The following is a 23,828-nucleotide window of genomic DNA, read 5'->3' as shown; positions in this document are numbered from 1 at the left end:
TTTTAATGAACGCTTTTATTTTTGGTTCTGGAACTCTGTGTGTATTACCTCTGCTAACCAGTGGTAAAATGGTTGGGCTCACCTTAAACATGGCACCTGATTGGCACATTTAATTTACTTTCAAGGACCTTGTATATTTTACAACATGTATTCAGAGCCTGTAAATTAAATGCACCCCATGAGCTGCAGCGCTCATTGTTCCACTGCTAAACTTGCACTGCAAAACGGATCTCCGGGTTTGCAACCGCAATATGACAATATCATCCTTTTGACCCAAACCCTTATTTTTTCAGTACTTATAAGGCACTTCTAAGGTAGGCCATAGAAGAGCATAGGGCAGGGTGCATGGTATTTAAAAGAAAGACATGTAAGTTTAATGTTTAACCTGCCCTCTCAGTGCAAAAATGTTCAAAGTCTAACACTGGTTTCACTACTACATTTAAAGTTCAAAAATTGTTAGAAACATATTTCAAGGAGTAATTTTTTAAGTTATTTAAAATTCAACTTAATTTTCAAACTGGATTTCATATTGCAACTTTGAAATTTGCACTTTAGAACGTTGTCATTCTTCTGCCAAAAACCAAAAGGATTTCCTGGCAGTGTCCTGCTCCCATCTGACCCCTGATAGCTCCCATGTGGTCAATCAATCCATCAATAAGTAGATTTAGAAAGTGCTACTTATCATCTGCAAGGGTACACAGAAGCTGTCAAGTTCCAGTTAATTATCTGAGTAGCCAGGCATTCAGGGAATTTAGAAACTCTGGAAGAGATGGGGAGGTCCGTAGATGAAAGAGTAGCTCGTTCCATTTCTTCCCTGCTAGGTAGAAGGAATAACTTATGCATCTGCTACATTGGATGCAGGGGGTGAGGGTTGCAGAAAGGGGTGTGGAGTGGGGGTGTCTGGTGGCGTGGTGAAAGTTCAGGCAGTTGTTCAAGTTGGCAGGTCCCCAGTTGTGTAGGGCCTTGTATGAATGGGCCAGAAGCTTGAACCAGCATGTTTTCTGTACAGGGAGCAGTGAAGTTCAAGCTCCTCACCCACGCACACAAGGCACTCCACAACACCGGTCCAGCCTACCTCAACAAACGACTCACCTTCTACACCCCATTCCCACGATTTCCTTGGGGTCAGAGATGAAGGGGGGAAGATTAACTTTTTTGCGTTCTTCCAGTAAGGAAAGAGGTGTTGCATCTTAGGGTGGCTCCTTGGATGCCTATGTTGTACAGCCTTGTGATGAGGGTATATTGGGACACCGTATTTAAGGCTGCTGAGAGGTTTGTGGTGAGATGTGCATTGTTCCCAGGCATTGGAGAAAGATCTCTGTGTGTGGACAGAGTTGTTGCCTCCCTGACAGGATGACCTGGGGGCTTCAAAGCATGCCTACCCTGTTAGTGGCAGATGAAGCATACCCCCCTTTTGTCTATCTAGTCAGGCTTACTCCAAACCCTGGGGTAGAGAAGGAACTGACCAGATCTAATTGAGGAGGTAGACTAAGGATTTCCCTCCACCCACGACCTGGCACTGAGAAAAATGTGGCAAATGCAGGACTCTCAACTAAAGACTCCTGGACCTGTGAAGAATCAGAAGGTCTGCCATGCTGTCTGAATCCAGAAGAAAGACTGGATCTGCTTGGTTTCAACCCAGGCCCCAGAAGTGACTCTAAACGTTAGTTGGCTGACCTTCAGTTTGAACTACAGGGATACAACAAGCTTTCAGAGGACTTATCTTGCATTTCAACTGACCAGTCCACACTGGATCTGACTGGTCCCCTATGCTGACCTCTGTGGGAGTGAGTACTGACCCCAAAGTAAGTAGTGACCTCAAGGTTCTGTACATTTGGTTGGAGTTAAAGTGTACTTCTCCCTGCAAGTTTCACCAGATTTGCGGTAGACCATCAATGCAAACAATCTACATTGATAGCTTAACCAGATTTTACGCTGAGCAGCATCCACCTGATGCCTTCACTGGACTCAACACTGGGCAGCACTCGATCGATGCTGAAACCTCACATAGCAGTTCCCCACCATCGTCAAGACATTCATTTGATCCAGCTAGCATGTTTCTCCGCTGATGATTTTTTGATGACCACTTTTTCTCCAGAAAGCTTTTTAAGTTAGAAGGTAAACTTTTTTGAAGGGGGAAAACTTGGTCCCTGTATCTGACCAATGATGTATCACAATTTAGTCTTAAATTTTGCCTTTGACTCAGTCTGGTGAAACAACATATCTGTGGATTTTGGTTCTATTCTTAGCTCAAACTTTAAAAACTCATGTCTCTGGTTCTACGTATTGGATTTTTGTTTTATTGCATTATTTTATTTGTCAAAATAATACCTATGGTTTTAAATTGGTTCTTGTGCTGTGTTTTAATTGTATTACTGTGTGAGTGCGGCATAGTTACTTTACACATTGCCTCTAAGTTAAACCTTACTGCTTTTTGCCAAGCTACCATAGAGCACAGGTTTTGTTCACCCTGAGAAGGACTGTGATTATTATTTGAAGAAGGTTCTCCTCCCTTCACCTAATATGCACATTTCTTATAATCTTCAACAGAGGATGCTTTCAATGAATATCAATTCCTTGTTCTCTGAGGTTTAGGATGGTATTTCATAATGTTTTGGGATATAATGCTTGCTCATTTTGATTATCAAAAGGACTTCCATATTTTAAGGTGACAGACTGACAGTAACTATTACTAAAGGGCATGCTAGATTCTTTATTGTAAGCCTGACTATTGTGACATCACAATGATGCGACTGGAGACACCATTGTGCTCTACAAAGGGTGGAGAAAGGAACTCTTCATTGACCTAGATGTTGATGCCTTTTCTTTTCATATTCAGATACTCTTTTGACAATCTGACTGAAAGTGAATACAAATAGACAATCCATATTGTTACCTTGTATGCAGAATGGTGGCACAGGTGAAATCCTGAGAGGATATCTTGCTGATTTTTAGGAAGCTTCCTATTGTGTAAAAAGATCAATCTGTTGTTTTGGCGGGACACTGTTTTAGTGGTTTGCTGAACTGAACCCCTGTTGTGCTTGGTATTTGTTGTAACTGTCCCACCTAGAGTAAAGGTGTTGTCATTGGGCACGGTTGGGTGTCTGGACTACCATTTTCCTTATGCCAGACGCAGATTTAAAAAAACATTGTTTTCCATTTCCAGAGGCTACCATTTATCGTGTCTCCTGTGGTGGAACTTGTGAATCAATTGATTTTCAATGTTGCTTTCTTGTGGAGAGGGGGTTTTGGAAGATGAGGGGCCTTGACCTTTTCCTTGCATGAGGAGATGTTCAAGAATATGATGATGTTGATGAAGAAGCAATTGCAACATCCTATTTTTCAGACCCAATGTATCACACTCGTTTTCATGTTCATTTTGCTGGGTTGGTTTTGTCTCACTCTCTGCAATGACTGTCAGCATCATATCACTGAGTGAAATGGGATTTACTGTCTAGCTAACCAATGGCTGTATGTGTGCCACAATGGATCCGGGAGTGCTACCAATGCTCAAGAAGAGAGAGAAGCAAGCACACACTAGTGCTCACCTTGGTGAAAGATAACATGTCTTTTATGTTGAAATGTTCAGCGCTGGAAATGTTTTCAGAGGTAACAGAGGTCTCTCTCGCCACTTTCTTGTAAGGACCTGAGTTTGTATATGCGATATTCTTACTGGATAGCTGACAGGATGCGAGTCACACATTTGTCAATGAGGAACTCATCTATCTGCAGCCAAACCGAATTAAAAGGGAAGTCGTCCAAGCTAAGTAATTGCAGTGAATGGAATACATGACATAATCTATAACAATAATACCATACGCTGGAGAAATGCACAACAATACTTCGAGAAAAGTTCATATTACAGATCTCTTAAAGATGTCTTTTCAATTATTTGAATTATATGTAGTATTTGTAAGCAATGAGTCAGTCAGAACTATTCACCCCACCAACACAAAGGTCTATGGCAAAGAGAGAGAGAAACAGATTGCCTGCTAACAATAAAGAGGACAAAAACACAATAAACTACACCAACAAGACATGCATCCCTTATATAAACTACTAGGTTCCAGAAATTTTGGAAAAATCATCATAGATATATATGGACTTTGGTTATCCCCTCTCTTTCCTACCTGTGGGAGATTGGAAGAATTACATACAACGCCGAAAAAACATAACATCTGTCCTTCACAAAACAAAAGGCTGCATGTACACCAACGCAATATGCAGTACTATGTGGGTAACGTGGACAATCAGAAACAAGACCAGGGTGCAAACCAAAGGATCTGGCACCCTAAGGCAGCAGCTGGATAAATGAAAGAAATTAAAAATAATACCTTTGGCCTGATGTTACCTAATGCTCAATGTATAACAGACACTAATTTAGACAAAAAGAAAATGAGAAAAATCAGCAATATCTGAGGCCAGACAAAGATCCCTGGCACCCAGGACAACATTAAGGAGACTGGAAATATTTGATTATTGAATATACTTCCATCCATGCATTACAGATTACCATACTGGGGCAAGCAAGATTGAAGAAACCTTACACAACAATCAGAAAATAAATGCATATCCGGTGGAGGTAAGGGCTTATGGGCATGCAAGAGAGTGGTTGTGGGAATTACACAATATTCTGACATATGTGTGCTGCACACAATACACTCCTACAAACACACCAGGACAATACGCTATAATTGTTGCTGAAAATGGGGAAAAACAAGTAATAATACCTTGAGTAGGATGGTTGGCCAAGACTGCAGAGGCTCCTATGAAACCATTAGAAAGAATATAAAAATGATCAGAATTTAAAATAAACCTAATGTCTTACAAAGTACCACCAAGCACAAGCTACAATATAATAACATAATAAAACGTAGAAAAATAGTAAACTTAGTAATATAGTTTTGGTCGATGGGCTCTTGTGACATCATCAAGGAGACTGGTATGAAGAATATTGACTGACATGAAGGCTATTGCCCATGCTGACAGACTACAATGAGGCCCCATTAACACAACTGCATGTTTAGACAAAAATCTCTGAAATCAGCAAAAATTTCTGGAGACCAAGCACGTCACCTGAAACCCATAGGGTAGCATTAGAGAGACTTACAATATCGACTAGAAGCCTGTACACTTCTCGGAGAGTGCCAGGGAGACTGGCAAAAGCAAACTGAACTTAAGAATAACATATATGGCCTACAGACTGCCCCCAGAACTCTATGAATGAAAAATAAGTAAAAGCGTCAAAATGTCTGAACTTCTGTCAGGATCTCTGGGGTTCTTAGCAACAAGGAGAATGGGAAGGGACAAAAAAATGTAAAAATAATACCTGCTACTTGGATGCAAGACAAGGCTCCCACCCCACACACACATCAGTCTGTATGCAGTGAATTTTGTGGAAATGTTGAACTTTACCTAGGGCTCTTGTGACTTGTAAGAGAGCATCCAAGTTTATTCAAATCAGAAATAATACATATGCCCTACATACTACTAATGGACCCTATATACTATAACAAAAACTGTAGATAAAAATGTTTGTGTGCCTCCCAGGACCCCTGCAAGTCAAGTAGAGCAACAAAGTTATTGAGAAATGCAGAAAATTCTGCAAACATATGTGGCCTTCACGCTAAACAACGCCACCATAGTCAAGGAAAATATGCGCAAACATTCTTGAAGCATTTGAAAAACAGTGATGTCCGTGGTCTACAGACTAGTACTGACTCAACATATTAACGTGCGTTCTGATTTAAAGTTTGGCAGACATGGCACAGAGCTTTCCAAAACTCTTGGTCTGCCCGCCCTATAGTAAGATGAGTGGACCATCATCTTTCTCTTTGCAGTGTCCTTTTGGGTCCACTGCATGAAAGATCACACTGACGGCCTGACAGGGTGCTGCCCACAGGAGTAAATGAAATTTACCACCCACCCAATTTATGATTGACAGTCTGATGTCCTTTCGGTTCTGTCTGTAACTGCCAGGGAAACGCAGGTGATGAGAGGCAGAAAAATGAAAATATTGACCCCCACACTCAGTAGGTGCTTCGTAGGTGTGAAGAGGGCCATTAATTGTTTAGTTTTCAAAAACAATTGTTTTGAAAACAGAAGGTTTGGTTGATGGCAGTGGCGTAGCGTGGGTTGTCAGCACCCGGGGCAAGGCAAGTAATTTGCGCCCCCTAACCCGGGGCAAGGCAAGTAATTTGCACCCCCTAACCCGTGGATTTTAGCACTCGAGTCTCTTCCAAGATGTTGCGCCCGGTGCGGCCGGCCCCCCTTGAACCCCCCACGCTACGCCACTGGTTGATGGCCATCAATCCCAACAGCGGCTGCCCAGCAAACCTTTAGAGCCTTCAGAGAAACGGCTGTGAAGGTGGTTCCTCTGTACATCAGGGCTGCAGACTCAATGTCCTCCGCTACACTGGCGGACAGAGAAAGACTGTGAAATCCTAAATCAGGCCTTTAGACACAAAAGAGTTACTGAAATCACCAATAGCATCTCATTGCAAGCCAAGCCAAGGCTCTGTGGCTCCTAGTAGAGCATTGTGTAAAGTAGTAAAAAACAATTAAAATTAATATCCTCACCCAAAGTCTACCATGACGCTCCAAACATAATAGAAACAAAACAAAAACCAGATAAATCGTTAAAAATATTTGAGGGCTCCAAAAGGGCGCTTTCAGCGACCCCACTACCCACAGCAGAAGGCTTTTAAAAGTATCAGAAAGTGGACATTAATCAACAAATTCACACAAACAGGTTAGACAAAATGGGGCAGAGGGAAGAAGGCACTCCTAGCACAGTGAAAGAAGCTTTCTGCCATCAGCCCCCCCCCTCATCGCCAAAAACCACAACAGTGACACAGTAAAAAAGGGAATAAAACTGAAAAAAATCACACGGAGTCTATAACAAACTGGTACTCCAACTCTCAAACAGTAAAACCAACTGAAGGTCAATTTCAGTCACTCAGGACAGAAGCCATTAATAATGAGAACAAAAATCCCTACACGTCTGAACTCTGCACAGTACAAAAAAGGCCCATTGGCCGTCAGTGCACCAGGCCCCCCTTGTCGCTTACTTCCCACAGTGGCCTGCTTTGGATCTGTATCCCATTTACCAGGTCCTCCAGCAGCAAACAAAAAATTCAACAAGAGCAAAAAATTAATTGGTGGTGCCCTTTATGCCTCCCTCAAACACCACCTCATGAAACAGAAATATCTTACAAAAAAATTTAAAATGAGCAAGGAGTCAGCAAACATAAAGGATGAATATTGAGAAAAAGGAAGATGAAATTCCTACTGTATGTACAGCGGCCTCTATTACACTGGCACTGGGAAGAATGTAGTTAATGTGATAAAGTTCTCCAAACGGCGTCCTCAGACTAAAGATAAGATCACATCCGTTTTACAGTTAAAAAAAAGACTTTTTGTGCTCAACCCAAGATCAGCATAACTGGTTAAGCAAAACAAACCAGGAAAATGCACTTGAAAACCTTACCTCAATAATAGGGGTTTAAGCAACATTACTCTCATGGGCCTACGACTTGTGTGTGGTTCAGTCTGGTACCCACTGGCTTCTTACTAATTAATGAGTTATCACTCTCTCTTTGCAACCATTGACCTTTTGGGCCTTGTAATGGAGGGAGGTGACTTATTAGACAAACTACAAATATAGCTTTTAATATTTAATATTTAATATTTAATGACGAGTTTAATACTTTGGTAATATCACCTTTTCATGAAGGCTTTATGTCTATTATACTAATTGAGAGTCATTATTGTTATGTGTGATGTCATATATTGCACCACAGAAATCACCAAGTCTAAAAATCAGTCTAAATATCAGTCTTCTCATCTCTTCTTGCCAGCAGACTCCAGAAACTATTCCGACACTGGATTATACCTCAACTGAAGAAGAAGCAAACATTATGACTAGAAAATCTGTACCTGCCAAGAAGATAGACAGTTATGAGCTTGACACCTCCAAAAGAACCAACAGCACTGCACAGCCTAAAACCAAAGTGTTCTTGTTTAGGCACAATGTGCCGGTAGGTGTACCTCATGCACCCATTTCTTGTGGAAAGCAGGAAGATGAAAGATCTATTGAATTCAATTTACCAGTACCACCACCAATATCGTTAGCAATTCATAACAAAAGCCCCTTCTTCTTCACATCTTTGGAGAAGACAATATAATCAACATAAGAGCATCCCAGCAAAGGGATTTGGAAAACACACTTTAAGTAGCAGCAGGGTTTGAATTAGCACCCGCTTTTCACCAACATTGTAATCTCTTCCTCGTCTAAGAAAGAGATGGCCCCTATCTTCTCTAAGCACCACTAATGATGATGATTTCATGTTAGAGTGGCCTGGAAACACTGGTGCTGGAATTTTTTTTTTTTACTGGGGGTGTTATGTCATGGTATATTTATTTATAGAGCGAGGTATCACCTGTGACGGCATCCCAGTGATGTGAGGAGCAGGTGTAAGAGATTTGCCTCGAAGGGCAGGAAGGAATAACTCGAAGAGCGATGTCTTCAGCTTATTGTGGAATTCAAGAAGAGAGGGGAGGTTGCAATGTGCAGTGGGATGTCATTCCACACTTTAGGAGCGATGCTTAAGAAGGGCCAACCATAAGCTCTGTTTCTTTGTATGTGTTCTATGTGTGCAAGTAGAGTCCGGCTGCGTGCAGGTGTCTGTTGATGGTTGAGGAAGGAAGAGGTGGCTTTTCAGTTGTCTTGTCAGGTAGAGCAGGCCTGTTTGTGTTGTGCCCTATATTTGTGGATACAGAGTCGGCCCGCACTTGAGAATTGGCAGCCAGTGGAGCACCCTTAGGTGTTGTGCGATGCGAGTCTTGCATGAAAGGGTGAGGATGAGTGCGGTTGCCATGTTCTTGATGATTTGTAGTCTTCTAGTGAGTTGTTTGAAGATTCCGGCATTGGGGGAATGCCCATATTCCAGCTTGCTGGTGACAAGGACGTTTTTCTAGTGTTGCTCAGGAGTCATTTGAAGATCTTCATCAGCATCCTTAGGGTGTGGGAGCAGGAAGCTGTGACAGTGTTGACTTGTGCAGACATGCCCAGCTTGTAGTCAGTGATGATACCAAGGTTTCTGGAGTGTAAGATGGGAGTGGGGTGGGTCTGAGGTCGGCTGTCCACCGGATGGAGTACCAAGGTGAGCCATTTTTCTGAAGATCACTGCTTTTCTTTTGGTGTTGAGCTTAAGACACTTGAACTTCATCCAGGTGGTGACCATAATCACGTTGGCAGTGATCTTGTTCCTTCTGTTGCACATTTTGTCTGAGCAGGAGTATGGGTTGCATGTCACTAGTGTATGACAGGATGTTGATATAGGCACTGATGATGTTGGCCAATGCAGCCACATGTGTATTGAAGATGATAAGTCTGAGGTATGAGCCTTGAGGTACTCTGCAGATGAGTTTTTTGGATTCCGAGGAGTAGTGTGCTAGGATGATCATTTGAGTTATTCCCATTAGAAAGGTGCAGATCCAGCAGGAAGCAGATCCTTGAATGCCGATCATGTGTAAGCTTCTGATGAGGATGGGTTTGTTCTACTCAGTGGCCACAGAGAGGTCCAGAAGGATGAAGGCCACAGTCTATCCTCTGCCTAGGATCAAGCGGATGTCACCGGTTGTAGTGATGTATGCTTTTTCTGTGCCGTGGCTGAGTCTAAAGCCGGACTGCGTAGCATTGAGGAACTGAATGTTGATGTGGTGGTTGGTGAAACATCTGGTAATGAGTTCCTCTAAAACCTTGGTCGAGAACAATAGTAGGGCCAAGCAAAACCCTCCGCTGGACAAGCAAAAATCATTTCTTTAAAATCTTGATGGTTTGGAAAACTCCCTGTGTTGTTGAGCAAGGTTGTATAGCTTATAAATACAATATTTCACACTTAATTGTCTGAGGGCCTCCCAAATATATTTCTGCACAAAGGGGGCCAATTTGTTACAGATGGGCACACATTTGGCCACATAATATGGTAGACTGGTGTTTGACTTGACATCCTTGGTGTGGTGTTCCCCAAATGTTTTGCCTTCCAGCTTCCTGTTTTTTGCTTTCTTTGTTTTTGCTAGCATTAGGACTCGGCACACTTTACCACTGCTAAACAGTGCTAAAGTGCATGAGCTCTTTCCTTTAAATGTGTTAACATTAGTTACACTCAATGGCACATTTGAATTATTTGTAAGCTAGCAGTAAAGGGGTACTACGTGTACCCAGGGCCTGTAAATTAAATACTACTAGTGGGCCTGCAGCACTGATTGTGCCATCCACTTAGGTAGCCCTTTAAATTTGTCTCCGGCCTGGCACTTCAGCCTTTGTGTGCAACCTAAATAGTCCTTTTTCAGGTCTAAACCTTCCTTTTTAATCCATGTATGTCACCCCTAGGGTAGGTCCCACATAGCCCAGAGGGCAAGATGCAGAGATGCAGTCTATTTAAAAAGTTGGACATGTACTTTTAAGTTTTGTTTTTCATGTTCTCTTAAATTCTTTTTTCACCACTACAAGGCCTACCTCTCCCATAGGATAACACTGAGTAAACCTATTACATTAAATAAGTAATAACGTTCACTTGAAAGCAGGTAGGCAAGTCGAGTTTTGGGTATGAAGAATAGCACTTAAAACAGCCCTCTTTAGTGGTAAAGTTTTAAGTCACAACTCTGAAAATGCCACAGTTGGCATTTCTGTGCCCCAACCATTTGGTGTGTAGCTAGCAGTTGGTCTTTGTGTGTTGCTCTTAGACAGTGAGGCAAAGGGAAGCTAGATGTTGGCAGGATGGGTCACTCTGACTTATTGACTTATTGGGGAGGGGGTTGTCACCTAATATACTTGCACATTACAAAAGCTGTGTCTGAACACTCTCACAAAGGGTTTGGCACAGGCCTTTTGTGACCTCAGACAAGCTTTGGCCAGGGCAGGGAGGCAGGACATTCTGTAACTCTCTGGAGGGGTTAAAACCTCTAGACGTTTCTCTGACTTTAAAGTGGGAAGCAAATATAAAACTTGGACCTCAGGCTCTAAATCATCAGTACACATCTGCACCTGTGAAAGACTCAGAAGAAGGACTGCTGTGCCAATTTGCTGTAAGAAGGATTGCCAATTTGCTGCCCTACTGTGCTGCCCTGCTGCTCTGCTGCCCTCCTGACTGCATGAGAAGTACTGAACTTTGGTCTTGAAATCAGGACAACTAGAGTGATTCAAAGGACTAGTTAGCTGACCTCAGGATCCGATGCTTCAGGGACAGAACAGGTTTCCTCCATCTTGAAACCAGCACCAGGACTCTGCCAGCTGTGAGTCCTGCCCTCCCAAGTGGTGCCACCCTAGTTCTGGACCCTTGGAAGGTGGTCTGAGGTCTCTGTCGGCCCAATAATAGTCTCAGCAGAACTGATGCATTGCCTCCCAGAAACTCTGCATTAGTACCACTGCATGGTGCATCACCTCATCAAACCCTACATCAGGACCACTGTGTAGCGCAACCCTGTCTGCAGCCACCCAGGAACTGCAGTTGTGTGATGCATCCTAGACTCAGGCCCTCGCATTGCAGTCCCCTTGTCAACAGAATTCTTGGCAATGATGCAGGACTGCACATTACAAGTTCCACAGCTACTTTGGAACCAGCAGGTGCGAGACGCATCTTCAACGTAGGACTTCACATTGCAAGTCCCTTGTCGATGGCATCCATTGACGACAGTACAGGATTTTGCATTGCAGCACATTGGAATGTCCCCTGCGTGACGCACCTCCTTATCGGGACTGCCCATAACCTCTGTTGCACAATGAATCAGTGACGTGGGATCTCTCAATGCTCGGCAATCAGGATTTAAAGAATTCTTGTTCAGCGGGCCTAACTGGGTCTCAGTAGCAGGCCTCTGCTCCATTGTGGTCAGTCTGAGCTTGTGACTGTATCCCAGTCCGGCACACCTAGATAACCACAGTTGGCACTTTGTGATGTTTGTCACTATTTACACTTAAATATATCGGATTTTTGTCATTTTGGCCTTAACTGAATTCAATTTTACTGTGTCTTTCAAACTTGGTGTGGATTTTTTCTTGTATTGTGTTTTCACTTTATTACTGTTTGAAGTGCTGCATAAACACTTTACACATCGGATCTAAGTTAAGCCTCGCTTTTGTACCAAGCTACCATAGGGTTAAGAACACATTAATATGGGGTTTGCTTGTGTTTCATACTGATAGAGACTGTGATTCCTGCTCGAGTAAGGTTTCATCTCCCACAACCAGTAACACAGTTTCCAACAACTGGGTTAAGATTGTGTTTAGTATTTTTTATGGGGAACACATTCTCCATCAAAATGGTGCTTAGATTGTCATGAATTACAGAGAGCAACCTCAAAACCTTACAGAAGATAGAAGTCTTCATTGATCTCTTCAACATGTAATATTGATAAGCACAAAATGAAACGATCTAATGCCTCACAGTTCTCGACAATACCCAGTTAAAGTAGCGTATGAAGATCAAAGTGAATATGTATTGCCATTATATCCAGCTAGAGGCATGGATAAACTACATAATAGAATTTTATGAAGAAGCCTCACTTTGCAAATCTGAAATAAAACCAACTCCAAACTAGGCCTGGGTGGAAAGTTTAATTCTGGTTGCGAAATGGGGGGGAATTTTATGGACTCTGTTTCTTGTAACATGGAGTTCTGGCCAAATTTCACCAACCAACGTCTGGCAGAATGTTTGTTCTCACGAGGCTCCGCTAGTGGGCATGAGCTAGATTTCACGCCCCCTAGTGTGATTTCTGCTCACAAGGAGGACTTCCGGTGGGGTTTACTAATGAGTGGTCACAGGCGGTCACAGTCAGAAGGCCACTTCTCGAGTAGATTTTCAAGTGGCAGCAAATCAACTTGAGTGGCTGCAGCCATGGTGATTTTTCTGTTCAGAACGTGCTACCAGCACTAAATCACAGCGCAAGCAGTGCAACATGCCTAATTCTGCCCATTAAAGGAACTCCCCGGAATCTCCTCGGAGTGAAATTCAGTGACTTCTGCCCACCCTTGCCCCAAATGAACTAAGACTTGTGGCTACATAACATTACACAGCAGCATGCAGACAGAGCCTTTGTCAGGCAGAGCCAATGCAGAGGCCTCGCCAAGCAAAGGCCACAGAAACACCCCCCTCGCTTGATTTGGTGCCTGTGGATCCAAGTGTCTTTTTTATGCTATTGGTAAATGGGCAATTTGTTTTGTAAGCAAGCTTCTTTTAAATAGTTCTAAACATATTTTAGATCATGAATTGTTTTTATAACTCCTAGAATTGGGCTGATTTTGTTAAGCAATATATTTACAGTGCCATTCAATACCAATTTGCGTCTTCCAAAGAAAGATGAGATATTTTTGACAGTGCGTGCTGAATAAATGTAGTCAGCCTTGTAAAATGAGAGAGTCTGGAGCAGACTCTGAAATTGCAGGTGAGGTGAATGCTACCTTTGTTAATCGCTAATGGTCTATTTCATAGAGAAATATTACATCTCATCAAAAGAAGCCTTTGGCTTATCATACTCATTTTTACAAACCCAAAACGGAGTCACAAAGTCCTTTCGCATACTCCATCAAGCTTACGAGTCGGGATTACCTTTGCTATGAAAAAAACTGCAGTAGAGGTGGTCATGTTTCTGAAATGCATACAACTATTTTATTTTTGTTCACATATTTAAAACTGAAGACTCCCCTTCTCAGGCACATCCATTAAATATAGCTGCATTACATTAAACGTTTTACCTACGTCTGAAGAGCAAACAAATAAGCGATGTAGCAGTTGTCTGAAAGTGCACCAGTATTGCTTGATTTCAAAGGGATGTTTGAGAAGGAAAGACTTTCAATCAAAAATCATTTTTGATCAGAAGGTTGAAAAAATGTCTATAGTGCTGAAACTAGAGCTATGCACAATATATCCTTTTTCTTCCCTTTTTTTCCTAGAAAATTATTTTTCATTAAAAGTCTCTCTTTCACTCAAGATGCCTGATGGACGTTACAAAAGGTGGTGGCACCTTATAAACGTGCTAAATCATTAACTCATTCATTCATTCCAGACTCTTATGCTTAAGGCTCTCTTTGATACACTTTACCTTGCCACGTTACTTCCTTTTAGCTCATTTAGGTGCAAATTAGAAGTTTAGATAAGCTTGGGGAAGTCACTGAAAATGTTTGTGAATATCCATAAAGTTTCTCTGCCATGGTGGTATGTGGGCAGAACATGGCATGGATAGAACTTTAAGATTCGAAATACCCAGAATCTTGTACTTTTGGGTTCTTTCCAAAACTCTGATCTGACACTTTTCCAACTTGGAACTTGAAAGCAAGGACTGGAGTAATTTCCCTTCCAGGATGGGAAGGTGAATGGGTGACTCCCAGACTTAGGACCTGATTTTGATTTTGGCAGAGGGGAACACATTGGGCCTGATTCTGACCTTGGCGGTCTTTTCGCAAGACCGCCGAGTTACCGCCGCGGCAAAGACCGCCGACCGCGGCGGTATGCCGCTGCGCGTATTCCGACCGCTGGGAGCGTTCCGCCGGAATACCGCCAGCAGCCACACTGGCGGTCGGCGGGAAAGTGGAGACTGGTCAACCTCCACCGCCACGCCAGCAGAACACCGCCCCCAGAATTACGACCCACATTTCTGTGTGGCGGTCTTCTGTTGGCGGTCTTCTGTTGGCGGTCACGTCCCTATGGCTCCCGTCGCCTCCCGGAGGACCAACGCACAAGGTAAGTTGATCGTCCGTGAGGGGAGGGGGTGGGGGGGTGTTGTGTGATGTGTGCGTGCATGGGGGTGTGTAGAGGGGGTGTGTGAGTGCGTGCATGCGGGCGGGGGGTGCTGCTGTGCCTTTGGGCAATGTGTGTAGTTCGGCGGGTGCGCATGTCGGCATGTATGTGTGCGGGTATGTGCCCCCGTTGTGTATGTGTGTGTAGGGGGTGTGCATATGTGCATGTTGGGGGTGCGTGCATGTCGGGTGCGTGTATGTGCATGTCGGGGTGGGGGGGGCAGGGGGTTCGTACCACCTCTGGGGGGTGGCAGGGGGGTGGAGGGTGTGGGGGGAGGACTCGTGGGGGGCAGTGGGGGGTGGGGGAGACCCCTATCAGTGCCAGGGAAGGAATTCCCTGGCCCCGATAGTGCCTACCGCCATGGTTCGCATGGCGGTTCCCGACCGCCAAAAACCGCGGCGGTAAGCAGGGTCATGATACGGTTGGCGGTCTTGGGTCGACCGCCGGGCCGGAGTGTGCGAACTCCAGCCCGTCGGTCATGACCGCCGTGGCGGTCGGAGTGGGGAAGTGGCGGTCGATCGCGGCGGTGACCGCCGCGGTCAGAATGCAATTTTTTGGACCGCCGGTCTGTTCGCGGTCCAACCGCCGCCTCTCCGCCGACCGCCAAGGTAAGAATCAGGCCCATTGTCACAAATGTGACGGATATCTCTTCAGAGGTATTGTGATCCCATTATATCCTATGGAGATTTAATGCGGTGGACAGGATATCCGTCCCATTTGTGATGGAGTAACCTCTCCACCAAGATATATATCAGGCCCTAAGTGGAGATGCACAAGAAGACCTTTCTTGAGGAGGGACACTGTCTTCCTCATGGAGAAGAAAAAGTGTGTATATACAATGGACTTCAACCACCTGTATGTAATTCTGTGCTATGAAAAGCTATTCACCATGGGAATGGGAGCGACAGGAAGTGCTGCATGATATTACCAGTGGGACACATAGAAACCAGTGCCTGATTCAGCTTTCCCATATAAACATACTTTGTGAAGATTAGAATTCTGAGCACTTACCTTAACCTTAGGCTTTGTTTGGTTCTATGGGGATGATGTGGATGCCATTTGCACGTTCCAACCACACATTTATGTGAACAAACTAATGGGCAAAAGGGGATTGCGATGGGAGAAAAATAAAGCAAACACATAGATTTCCTAAACTTCTTTGGATTCGGGAGTCAAATCACCAGAGCCTTCTCTGAGTATGCATACTCTGAGTATCTATAAGTGCTTCACTAATGAAATATTGGGGAAAAAATAAAAAATATAAACAAACAAAACATCCTACCAAAAATATGAAAAATACATCAATAAATTAGCTTTACGTACAGCAACAGCGGACAGTCACATTTCTAACTACTTATACATACATGTACATATTAGACTTTATATAATACAACTTTATATCTCCTAATCATTTTCCACATACATCTATACCTTTCTATGTAGTTATGTACCCTTATGTTTATTACTTAGTCCTTCTTTAGGAAAAAAATCCTTCAAATCTCTCCAATTCACTACTTTATGTCTTATCCTATACCTCTTTAAATATATCCTCTACCCCCACTCATCTCAAACCTCATTGTACTACTATGAGCTTTCTAATAACCCTTTCTAGTTTCTTCTCTCTTTGAAAATCCCAAACCTCATTTTACTTCTATGATCTCCCAAATAACTCTTTCTAGACTCTTCCCTCCACTATCCCTCCTTAGTCTCATTCCAAACCTCATTTTACTACTATGATCTCTCAAATAATACTTTCTAAGATCGTCCCTCCTTCTTTATCCCTCCTATTCAACCCAACTAACAGACTCACATGTCCACCGCTCAAAATAACAACTTATATTTTCCTATATATTTCACAACTAATTCACTTTGAGATCCGGAGTAGTGTGCTGCTCAATGAAAAGCACTTCAATGCTTCATCAGAGGTAGTAAGTGCTACATAAATTTGTCATGTACCTTTATCTTAGAAAATACCACGACTTTGCAGCCAGGCATATCTGAGCATTGATCTGCATGAAAAACATGAGTTTGTAAAAGGCAGTATTTTGTTGGTTTCAATACATCTAACCTATTACTTAGAGAACATACATAAAATGTTTTAAAGGACCTCTGTATCGCTCTTTCTACTGCTGAGATCTTCGAAGATCATCTGGGGGTACTACAGCACCTGTCACACCTCTACTTCCCCCTCCACGGACCACTGGAGCGATGCTAGTCAGTTGTATTCAGAATGCAGCCCCCGCCTTGCTTGCTGGCTCCATTTTCTTCCACAGGAATACAAAAATCAGCAGCAACAAGAGCAAAACCTTCCTTATTTCTCCTTGCGTTCTATAAGCCCATTGAGTCTGGAACCATGATTGTCCTGGAATTGGCATCTGTAAATTCTTGGTCTGTGCTACGTTTGACTATAGAGAAGACCCATCAAACACTGCAGTGTGCACACTTTGCAAGGGTGAAGATAGCTGTTGGAAGTCTGATATCTTTGTACTACAGAATAATTGAGCCATTTGAGAGGCAGACATGAGCTCGGGTGGACTGGGGCAGCAAAAACATGTGGCTGGTGGTTTAGTTTCAGAATCCACTGTGCTTGAAGAAGGAGATAATGCTGAAGATGATGGTGCACCAAGTCTCCCTACTTTACATTTAAGTATCAGGGCACCAAACCCTTAGGCTGCCGCCTTTCCATGACTAATGCCCCTGCAGAGAAAGTCATCTGCAGATGCCTCCTCCTAATACAACCATTCCCTTTTTCTACATATTTCTCAAATGGATTATATTCAATTGATTCTCTTCATATTTCTATTTATTTGGCAAGACTAATCCACTGGCTTTCACCAACTTTGCTCAAGGGAGACCGCACTCTAAAGTTTTAAACATGGAATGCTCTGCTGATCATAATCATTTGTATTTCATTCTTATGTTTAATTCTTGTGTTTCCTGGAACTTTCTGAAAACATTCACATCGTCAGCTATTCTACAAAACTGGTGACCCTTACCACCCAGAACATCACAGACAAGGATGCTTCAGCGTTTACCACCACAACCACTCCGTCCCAGTTTACTTGTGCACCTCGCTCCGGCCTTTTCTTTACTTTCTTTATATTAAACATCTTACTCATATCAGCTCTTGCTTTGGGATCTATCGTGATGGAACTGTTCCCCTGCATGGCCCTGTGGAATATGAACATGCAGGGGTCTATGGGGTGTAGGAACACATCAAGTGCACTTCTCTTTTCTGTGAGTAACTGATATCTTACAGACTTAGAAGAAATGGCAGTGGTTTCAGTAAATGATTAAATCAAAAGGATCAAGCATTTGGAACTGTTGCCTACAGTAAAAGAGCGCCTCCTACCGTTTAAAAAAATCTGCTAATCCCTTTCATCTGAGTCCTTTACTCAGTGTGTGAGGGACTTGGTATGCATGAGGAGGACCGAGCAGTGTGTATCAGTGTTGTGCTTTATTTAATGGAGACATTCATTTTGGAACTCCTGTGTGTGGCTTGCTGGCAGGATGGAGGCTGTGGATGAGCTTGCCAGGCAGGGATGTCATTTTATGAAAAGCCTGGGAGCATTTCTAGACCCTTTGAAGTGAGCTAGGCTACCATGAATTGTGGTTTTCCCTTTGAGGTGAAAGGATAGCCCCTCTGCCCTTTCCAGCAAGCACTTGACTTTCATGACGTTTTTCATGCACTAAACAAGGAAACATATGAGCCACCACAAATGTTCTCGACTTAAACTAGATTTTACCTATCAGACACCAAGTCAGTTTTCCAGGGACTTTTCATTGACAGTGTTCAGGCTCTACAAAGCACTTTGAAAGAGAAAGATTTTTGATTTTTTGTCTGGAGTCTTTGGCAGAAAGGTTGAAATTGTGGTTGTACGACTTTGCACCTCATAGCTCCATATTGCATCAGGCGAATAAAGGAAAAAAAAATAGTAAATCTTGCTCACACTAGCTTAAAAAAACTGTTGAAGAGCGTCCATTTCAGATAGGGCTGAAACCTGATTAGGTAAATAATTGTTACTGGATGAGGCTGCTCAGAACATTTAGCGGGAGTAAAAGGCAGGCAATATGTGACAACGAAAATAATGTATTAGTTCTCCAGTAATGCATACTTCTACTTTACAGTCTGATATTTGTTTTTTGCCATCCTTCTCTAGGGCATACTGTGTTGGAAAATGGAAGCCAGAAATAAAACCCTCCCTAAAGATTTCATTTTCTTAGGACTGACGGATAATCCCAAACTGAAAGTCCCTCTATTTAGTTTATTTTCACTCATCTATATCTTCACAGTGTTGGGTAATATTGGCATAATTGCATTAATTCAAATGGCTCCCCGCCTCCACACTGCAATGTACTTTTTTCTGAGCCACCTTTCCTTTGTGGATCTATGCTATTCTTCTGTTATTGCCCCCAAGATGCTTGCTGATCTGCTTTCCAAGAGTAGGAGGATTTCCTTCCCTGGATGCGTGGTGCAGCTTTTATTTCTTGCCAATTTTGGGAGCACGGAAGCCTTGCTTCTGGCTGCTATGGCTTATGATCGCTATGTTGCCGTATGTCAGCCCTTGCACTATGCAACCATCATGACAAAGACATTTTGCTTCTGGCTGATGACTGGAGTTCACACAGGTGGAATTGTCCACTCGATAATAGAGACAGGTTGCACCTTCAGGATATCATTTTGTCAATGGACCATTCATCATTACTGCTGTGATATCCCTCCATTGCTGAAGCTATCGTGCAATGATACTACTGTAAATGAGGTGGTGTTGTTCATATTAGGAGGCTCTCTTTTAATTGGTTCTCTTCTTGTGATTATCATGTCTTACGCCGCAATCATCTTGGCTATCTTACAGGTACACTCGGGGTCAGGGAGACTCCGAGTTGTGTCAACATGCACCTCCCACTTCACAGGAGTCACCTTGTACTTTGGGACTGTGCTCTTCACCTATCTCCGTCCATCATCCAAATACTCCCTGGATCAAGACAAGGCTATAAACCTCTTCTACTCAGTAGTGATCCCCATGCTGAATCCACTGATCTACAGCCTGCGGAACAAGGACGTGAAGGAGGCCCTGGGAAATCTCATTTTAGGGAAAGCAACTAAGAGTTGAGTAGTCAACGATTAAACAATATTTTTTAATGGAAAATCCTGTTCAGTAACCACAAAAAATAAATGTGCATATCATAGATTTAAGAACACATCTTCATTGTAGCTGAAATCTGCAGTTTTCTTGTGATTGAGTGAATGTTAGAACCCACTCAGTACAAATAAATTCAATTCACGTTTACATCTAAAAATATAATAAACTTTAGCGAATGATGGAGAAAGAGAGAGATTTAAAGGCATATACACATGCCCCAGAGCAGTGGTTCCCGGCTTTTGGACTTGTGTGGCCCCCCCACTTTATCATTACTGAAACCCAGGGACCCCCACTGAATCATTAATGGAATCTGGGAACCCTCCCCTAATAAGTCATTACTGAAAGCTGGGGACTTAACCTGCTAACATTATTTAATTTTCTAAGCAGTCACGGATCCCCCGAGAAGGCCTAGCGGACCACCAGGGGTCCATGGACCACAGGTTGGGAACCACTGCCCTAGAGACTAATCTTGAGGGATTCAAAGAAAAATGGATTTAAGCAATAACCCAATAAAACAGTGCGACTTTTGATGGGACATTTTACTCGTATATACAAAAACACCTTTTTGGCAGATAGTGATAGTCATTGGACGAGGCTCTGGTTAAGGTCAGTATATCTCTGTATTTCACAAATGAATCTCATTTCCAGTCCTAGGTTTTGATTTATCAGATTAGTGCATCTGGGGACACATAGTCGTGCCTCAGCTATGTTGACCTCTTTAGACTATTACATCTAAAAAGGGTCGTTTGTGAAAGAGAAGCCCAGGATGCATAACATGTGCCCTAGTTGAGCATCATTACCTGGAAACCCTCATACGGAGACAGGATGTAATGCCAGCCTGTGAAAGTGTCATAAATACCTCTGGAATGGGTGGGGTGAGATTTAAGAATGATCTAAGGCACAAATGTGTTTGGGTTATGCTTTAATCTCTTTTCCTGAATATTGAAGAGAAGATAGGAGATCACATTAGATGTGTGGTCACTAGGGAAAGAAAGAGCAGGAGTACGACCTGATGGGCCAAAGTGTTAAGTAACAATGAATGACAACCAACAGAAGGAAGGAAAGTAGAAGAACAATATGAGATGCTTTTTTTGGTGAGGGCTAGATACGGGGTTTGGTCTTCGTGAATGAGACAACCGGTTTAAAGAACATTTGATGACAACTTGAAAAAATGTCCTAGTCAAACGCCATGAAATTAAAAGTTGAAGATGATTTCACATGATGTGAGTCATCAGATGGTTGACAAGTCTAGATCTATATTAAACGTGTGATGGCCCTTTCTGCAAAGAAGCATAGTCATGCCTGCTTCATACTAGTACTCAAAATTAATTCACTGTGGCAAAATCTCAAGTTGAATTGAGGTGTAGGAGTAGGTTCTAGAAATTATTCAAGTGTATAAATGAACAAATGGTCACTTTTGCAGCTGTAGTTTCTGGTGAGCATGGGTTGTGGACAGTACTGACACAGGTGGAATGAGAGAATTTTGAAAGTAGTGTTTGCTCTTAGAATGTCAACGAATATATAGCAATAATTCTATGGACCTCTTTTTAAACATGGTGGCCACAGCGCTGAGACTGCCCTTTCGGCAGAGGTCCCTCTTTGGCCCACCTACCCCAGGAAGTACATCACTTGCTATATGTGGGGACCCCCACCGTCAATGCATCTTTCGGTGCTAGGCTCTGTTGTCACACTGATGTGGTCCACGCTTTCTACCCCCCCAAAAAATAAATCCATTTAAGGCTCTGATGAATGGCAAGTGAGTGAATTTATTTTAGCTCAGGTAGGGGCATATTTATGAAATGTGGCGCTGCACCTAGTGCAGCACCACTTTTCTTGCGCCACTTAGCGCCCTCCTAACGCCAGCATGGTAGTGCCATATCTATAATATGGCGCAGCATGGCGGTAGTTAGGGTGACTAGCGTCATAATTTTTGACGCTCGTCCCGCGCTTTGCAGGACTAGCTTAAAAAATGATGACACTAGTCCTGCAGAGGACCCAGAGGCCCAATGTAATCAATGGGAGCCTCTTTTTAACACCTGCACTTAGCAGGCATTAAAAAATGCTGATAAAAATGGTGCAAAGGAATCTCATAGATTTGCGTCATTTTTTGGTCCACCCCGGTGCCAGAAGGCCCTCTTGCATACATTATGCCTGGCGCAGGCATAATGTGACGCAAGGGGTCACAAAGTGTCGCAATGCTTGCATTGCGCCACTTTGTAAATATGGCGTGGCATTTTTCCCCATCCAACGCCACATTAGCATTAAAAAAATGACGCTAATGTGACGTTGGAGTGCCACAAGGGATCCATAAACCTGGCCCTTGGTGTTTATATGTGCAAAACAAAATAGCCCTGACTTTGAGGGGCAGGGAGTTTATTTTCTGGAAGTTGGGGCCTTTGTTTGTTTTACCTGCCCAGGTCTGCCATTCCTAGCATGTTGGACTCAGCAGGGAAAACCAGCTGCGTCCACTTCACCTTCAAGAGAACGACGACCCACCAACACCAGCAACAAGCCGCCCACAGAAGCTGGAACAAGATCACAGCAGACCAGCTCGCCACCTCCCTGAGCCAGCACCCTCCTGCCAGCTCAGCGAACCCCAGCCAGGCCGCCGACAACCTCACGAAGTGGATCAGCAACTGCGCGGACGAGCTCGCCCCGCTGAGGACCCCGCCTAGCAGACCCGGCAGCAAGAAGGCCCCATGGTTCACCGACGAACTCAAGTGCTCCAAGAAGAACCTCCGAGCCCTCGAGAAAGTCTGGAAAAGGGAACCAACACCGGACAACAGGACCTCCTACAAACTTGCCACCCGGAAACACCACCAGCTGATCCGCGCCGCCAAGAAAACAGCATTCAAGGACCGGTTGGACAACAACGCACACAACAGCAAGGAACTCTTCAACATCGTGAATGAGCTCTCCAACCCCAGCGCAGGAAACAACGAAATCACCCCATCACAAGACCTCTGCAACTCCCTCGCTTCATACTTCCACAACAAGATCGCGGACATACACAACAGCTTCAACAACCAACCAACGCACACCATGACCGAACAACCACCCCCCACCACCACCCTCCACGCCTGGACCCCGATCAGCACCGAAGACACCATCCGCACGATGAACTCCATCCACTCCGGATCACCGACCGACCCCTGCCCTCACCACGTCTTCAACAAGGCCGACGCTGTCATCGCACCCCACCTGCGAGACATCATCAACACATCCTTCGACACCACCATCTTCCCCGAGAGCTGGAAACACGCCGAACTCAGCGCTCTACTCAAGAAACCAACAGCGGACCCCACCGACCTCAAGAATCACCGCCCCATCTCGCTTCTCCCGTTTCCAGGCAAAGTCATCGAGAAGACCGTCAACAAGCAGATGGCCGCCTTCCTCGAGACGAACGGATCCCTCGACCCCTCACAGTCCGGCTTCCGAGCCAACCACAGCACCGAGACCGCCCTCATCGCCGCCACCGATGACATCCGAGCCCTGATGGACAATGGAGAAACAGCGGCCCTCATCCTCCTAGACCTCTCCGCGGCATTCGACACGGTCTGCCACCGCACCCTAGTACGGCGCCTCAGCAACATCGGAATCAAGGACAAGGCGCTGGAATGGATCATCTCCTTCCTCGACGGAAGAACACAGAGAGTCCGCCTACCACCGTACAAGTCAGAGGCCTCCGAAGTCATCTGCGGCGTCCCACAAGGATCATCTCTGAGCCCCACCCTCTTCAACGTCTACATGAGCCCCCTCGCGGCCATCGTACGCAAACACAACCTCAGCATAATCTCCTACGCCGACGACACCCAGCTGATCCTCTCCCTGACCAACGACCCCGCCGCCGCCAGAGCCAACCTGCACGAAGGGATGAAAGAGGTAGCCG

At 44.0% G+C, this 23,828-nt stretch overlaps 1 protein-coding gene across 1 annotated transcript; it reads left to right on the top strand.

The window, feature by feature from the left end:
- Positions 1-18,973: 18,973 nt before the first annotated feature.
- Positions 18,974-19,909, top strand: LOC138287121 (olfactory receptor 5AR1-like). The gene has a single exon (XM_069227482.1). The coding sequence runs from the start codon at positions 18,974-18,976 to the stop codon at positions 19,907-19,909; it is 936 nt and encodes a 311-aa protein (XP_069083583.1).
- The last annotated feature ends 3,919 nt before the right edge of the window (positions 19,910-23,828 follow it).

The sequence above is a fragment of the Pleurodeles waltl genome, chromosome 4_1 (assembly GCF_031143425.1).
Source record: "Pleurodeles waltl isolate 20211129_DDA chromosome 4_1, aPleWal1.hap1.20221129, whole genome shotgun sequence".
NCBI classification, from domain to species: domain Eukaryota; kingdom Metazoa; phylum Chordata; class Amphibia; order Caudata; family Salamandridae; genus Pleurodeles; species Pleurodeles waltl.
This window is presented reverse-complemented; position numbering and strand designations above follow the sequence as displayed.

Bases quoted from the DNA above. Each gene is read 5' to 3' on its own strand.
- LOC138287121 (XM_069227482.1), top strand. From the start codon at position 18,974: ATGGAAGCCAGAAATAAAACCCTCCCTAAAGATTTCATTTTCTTAGGA.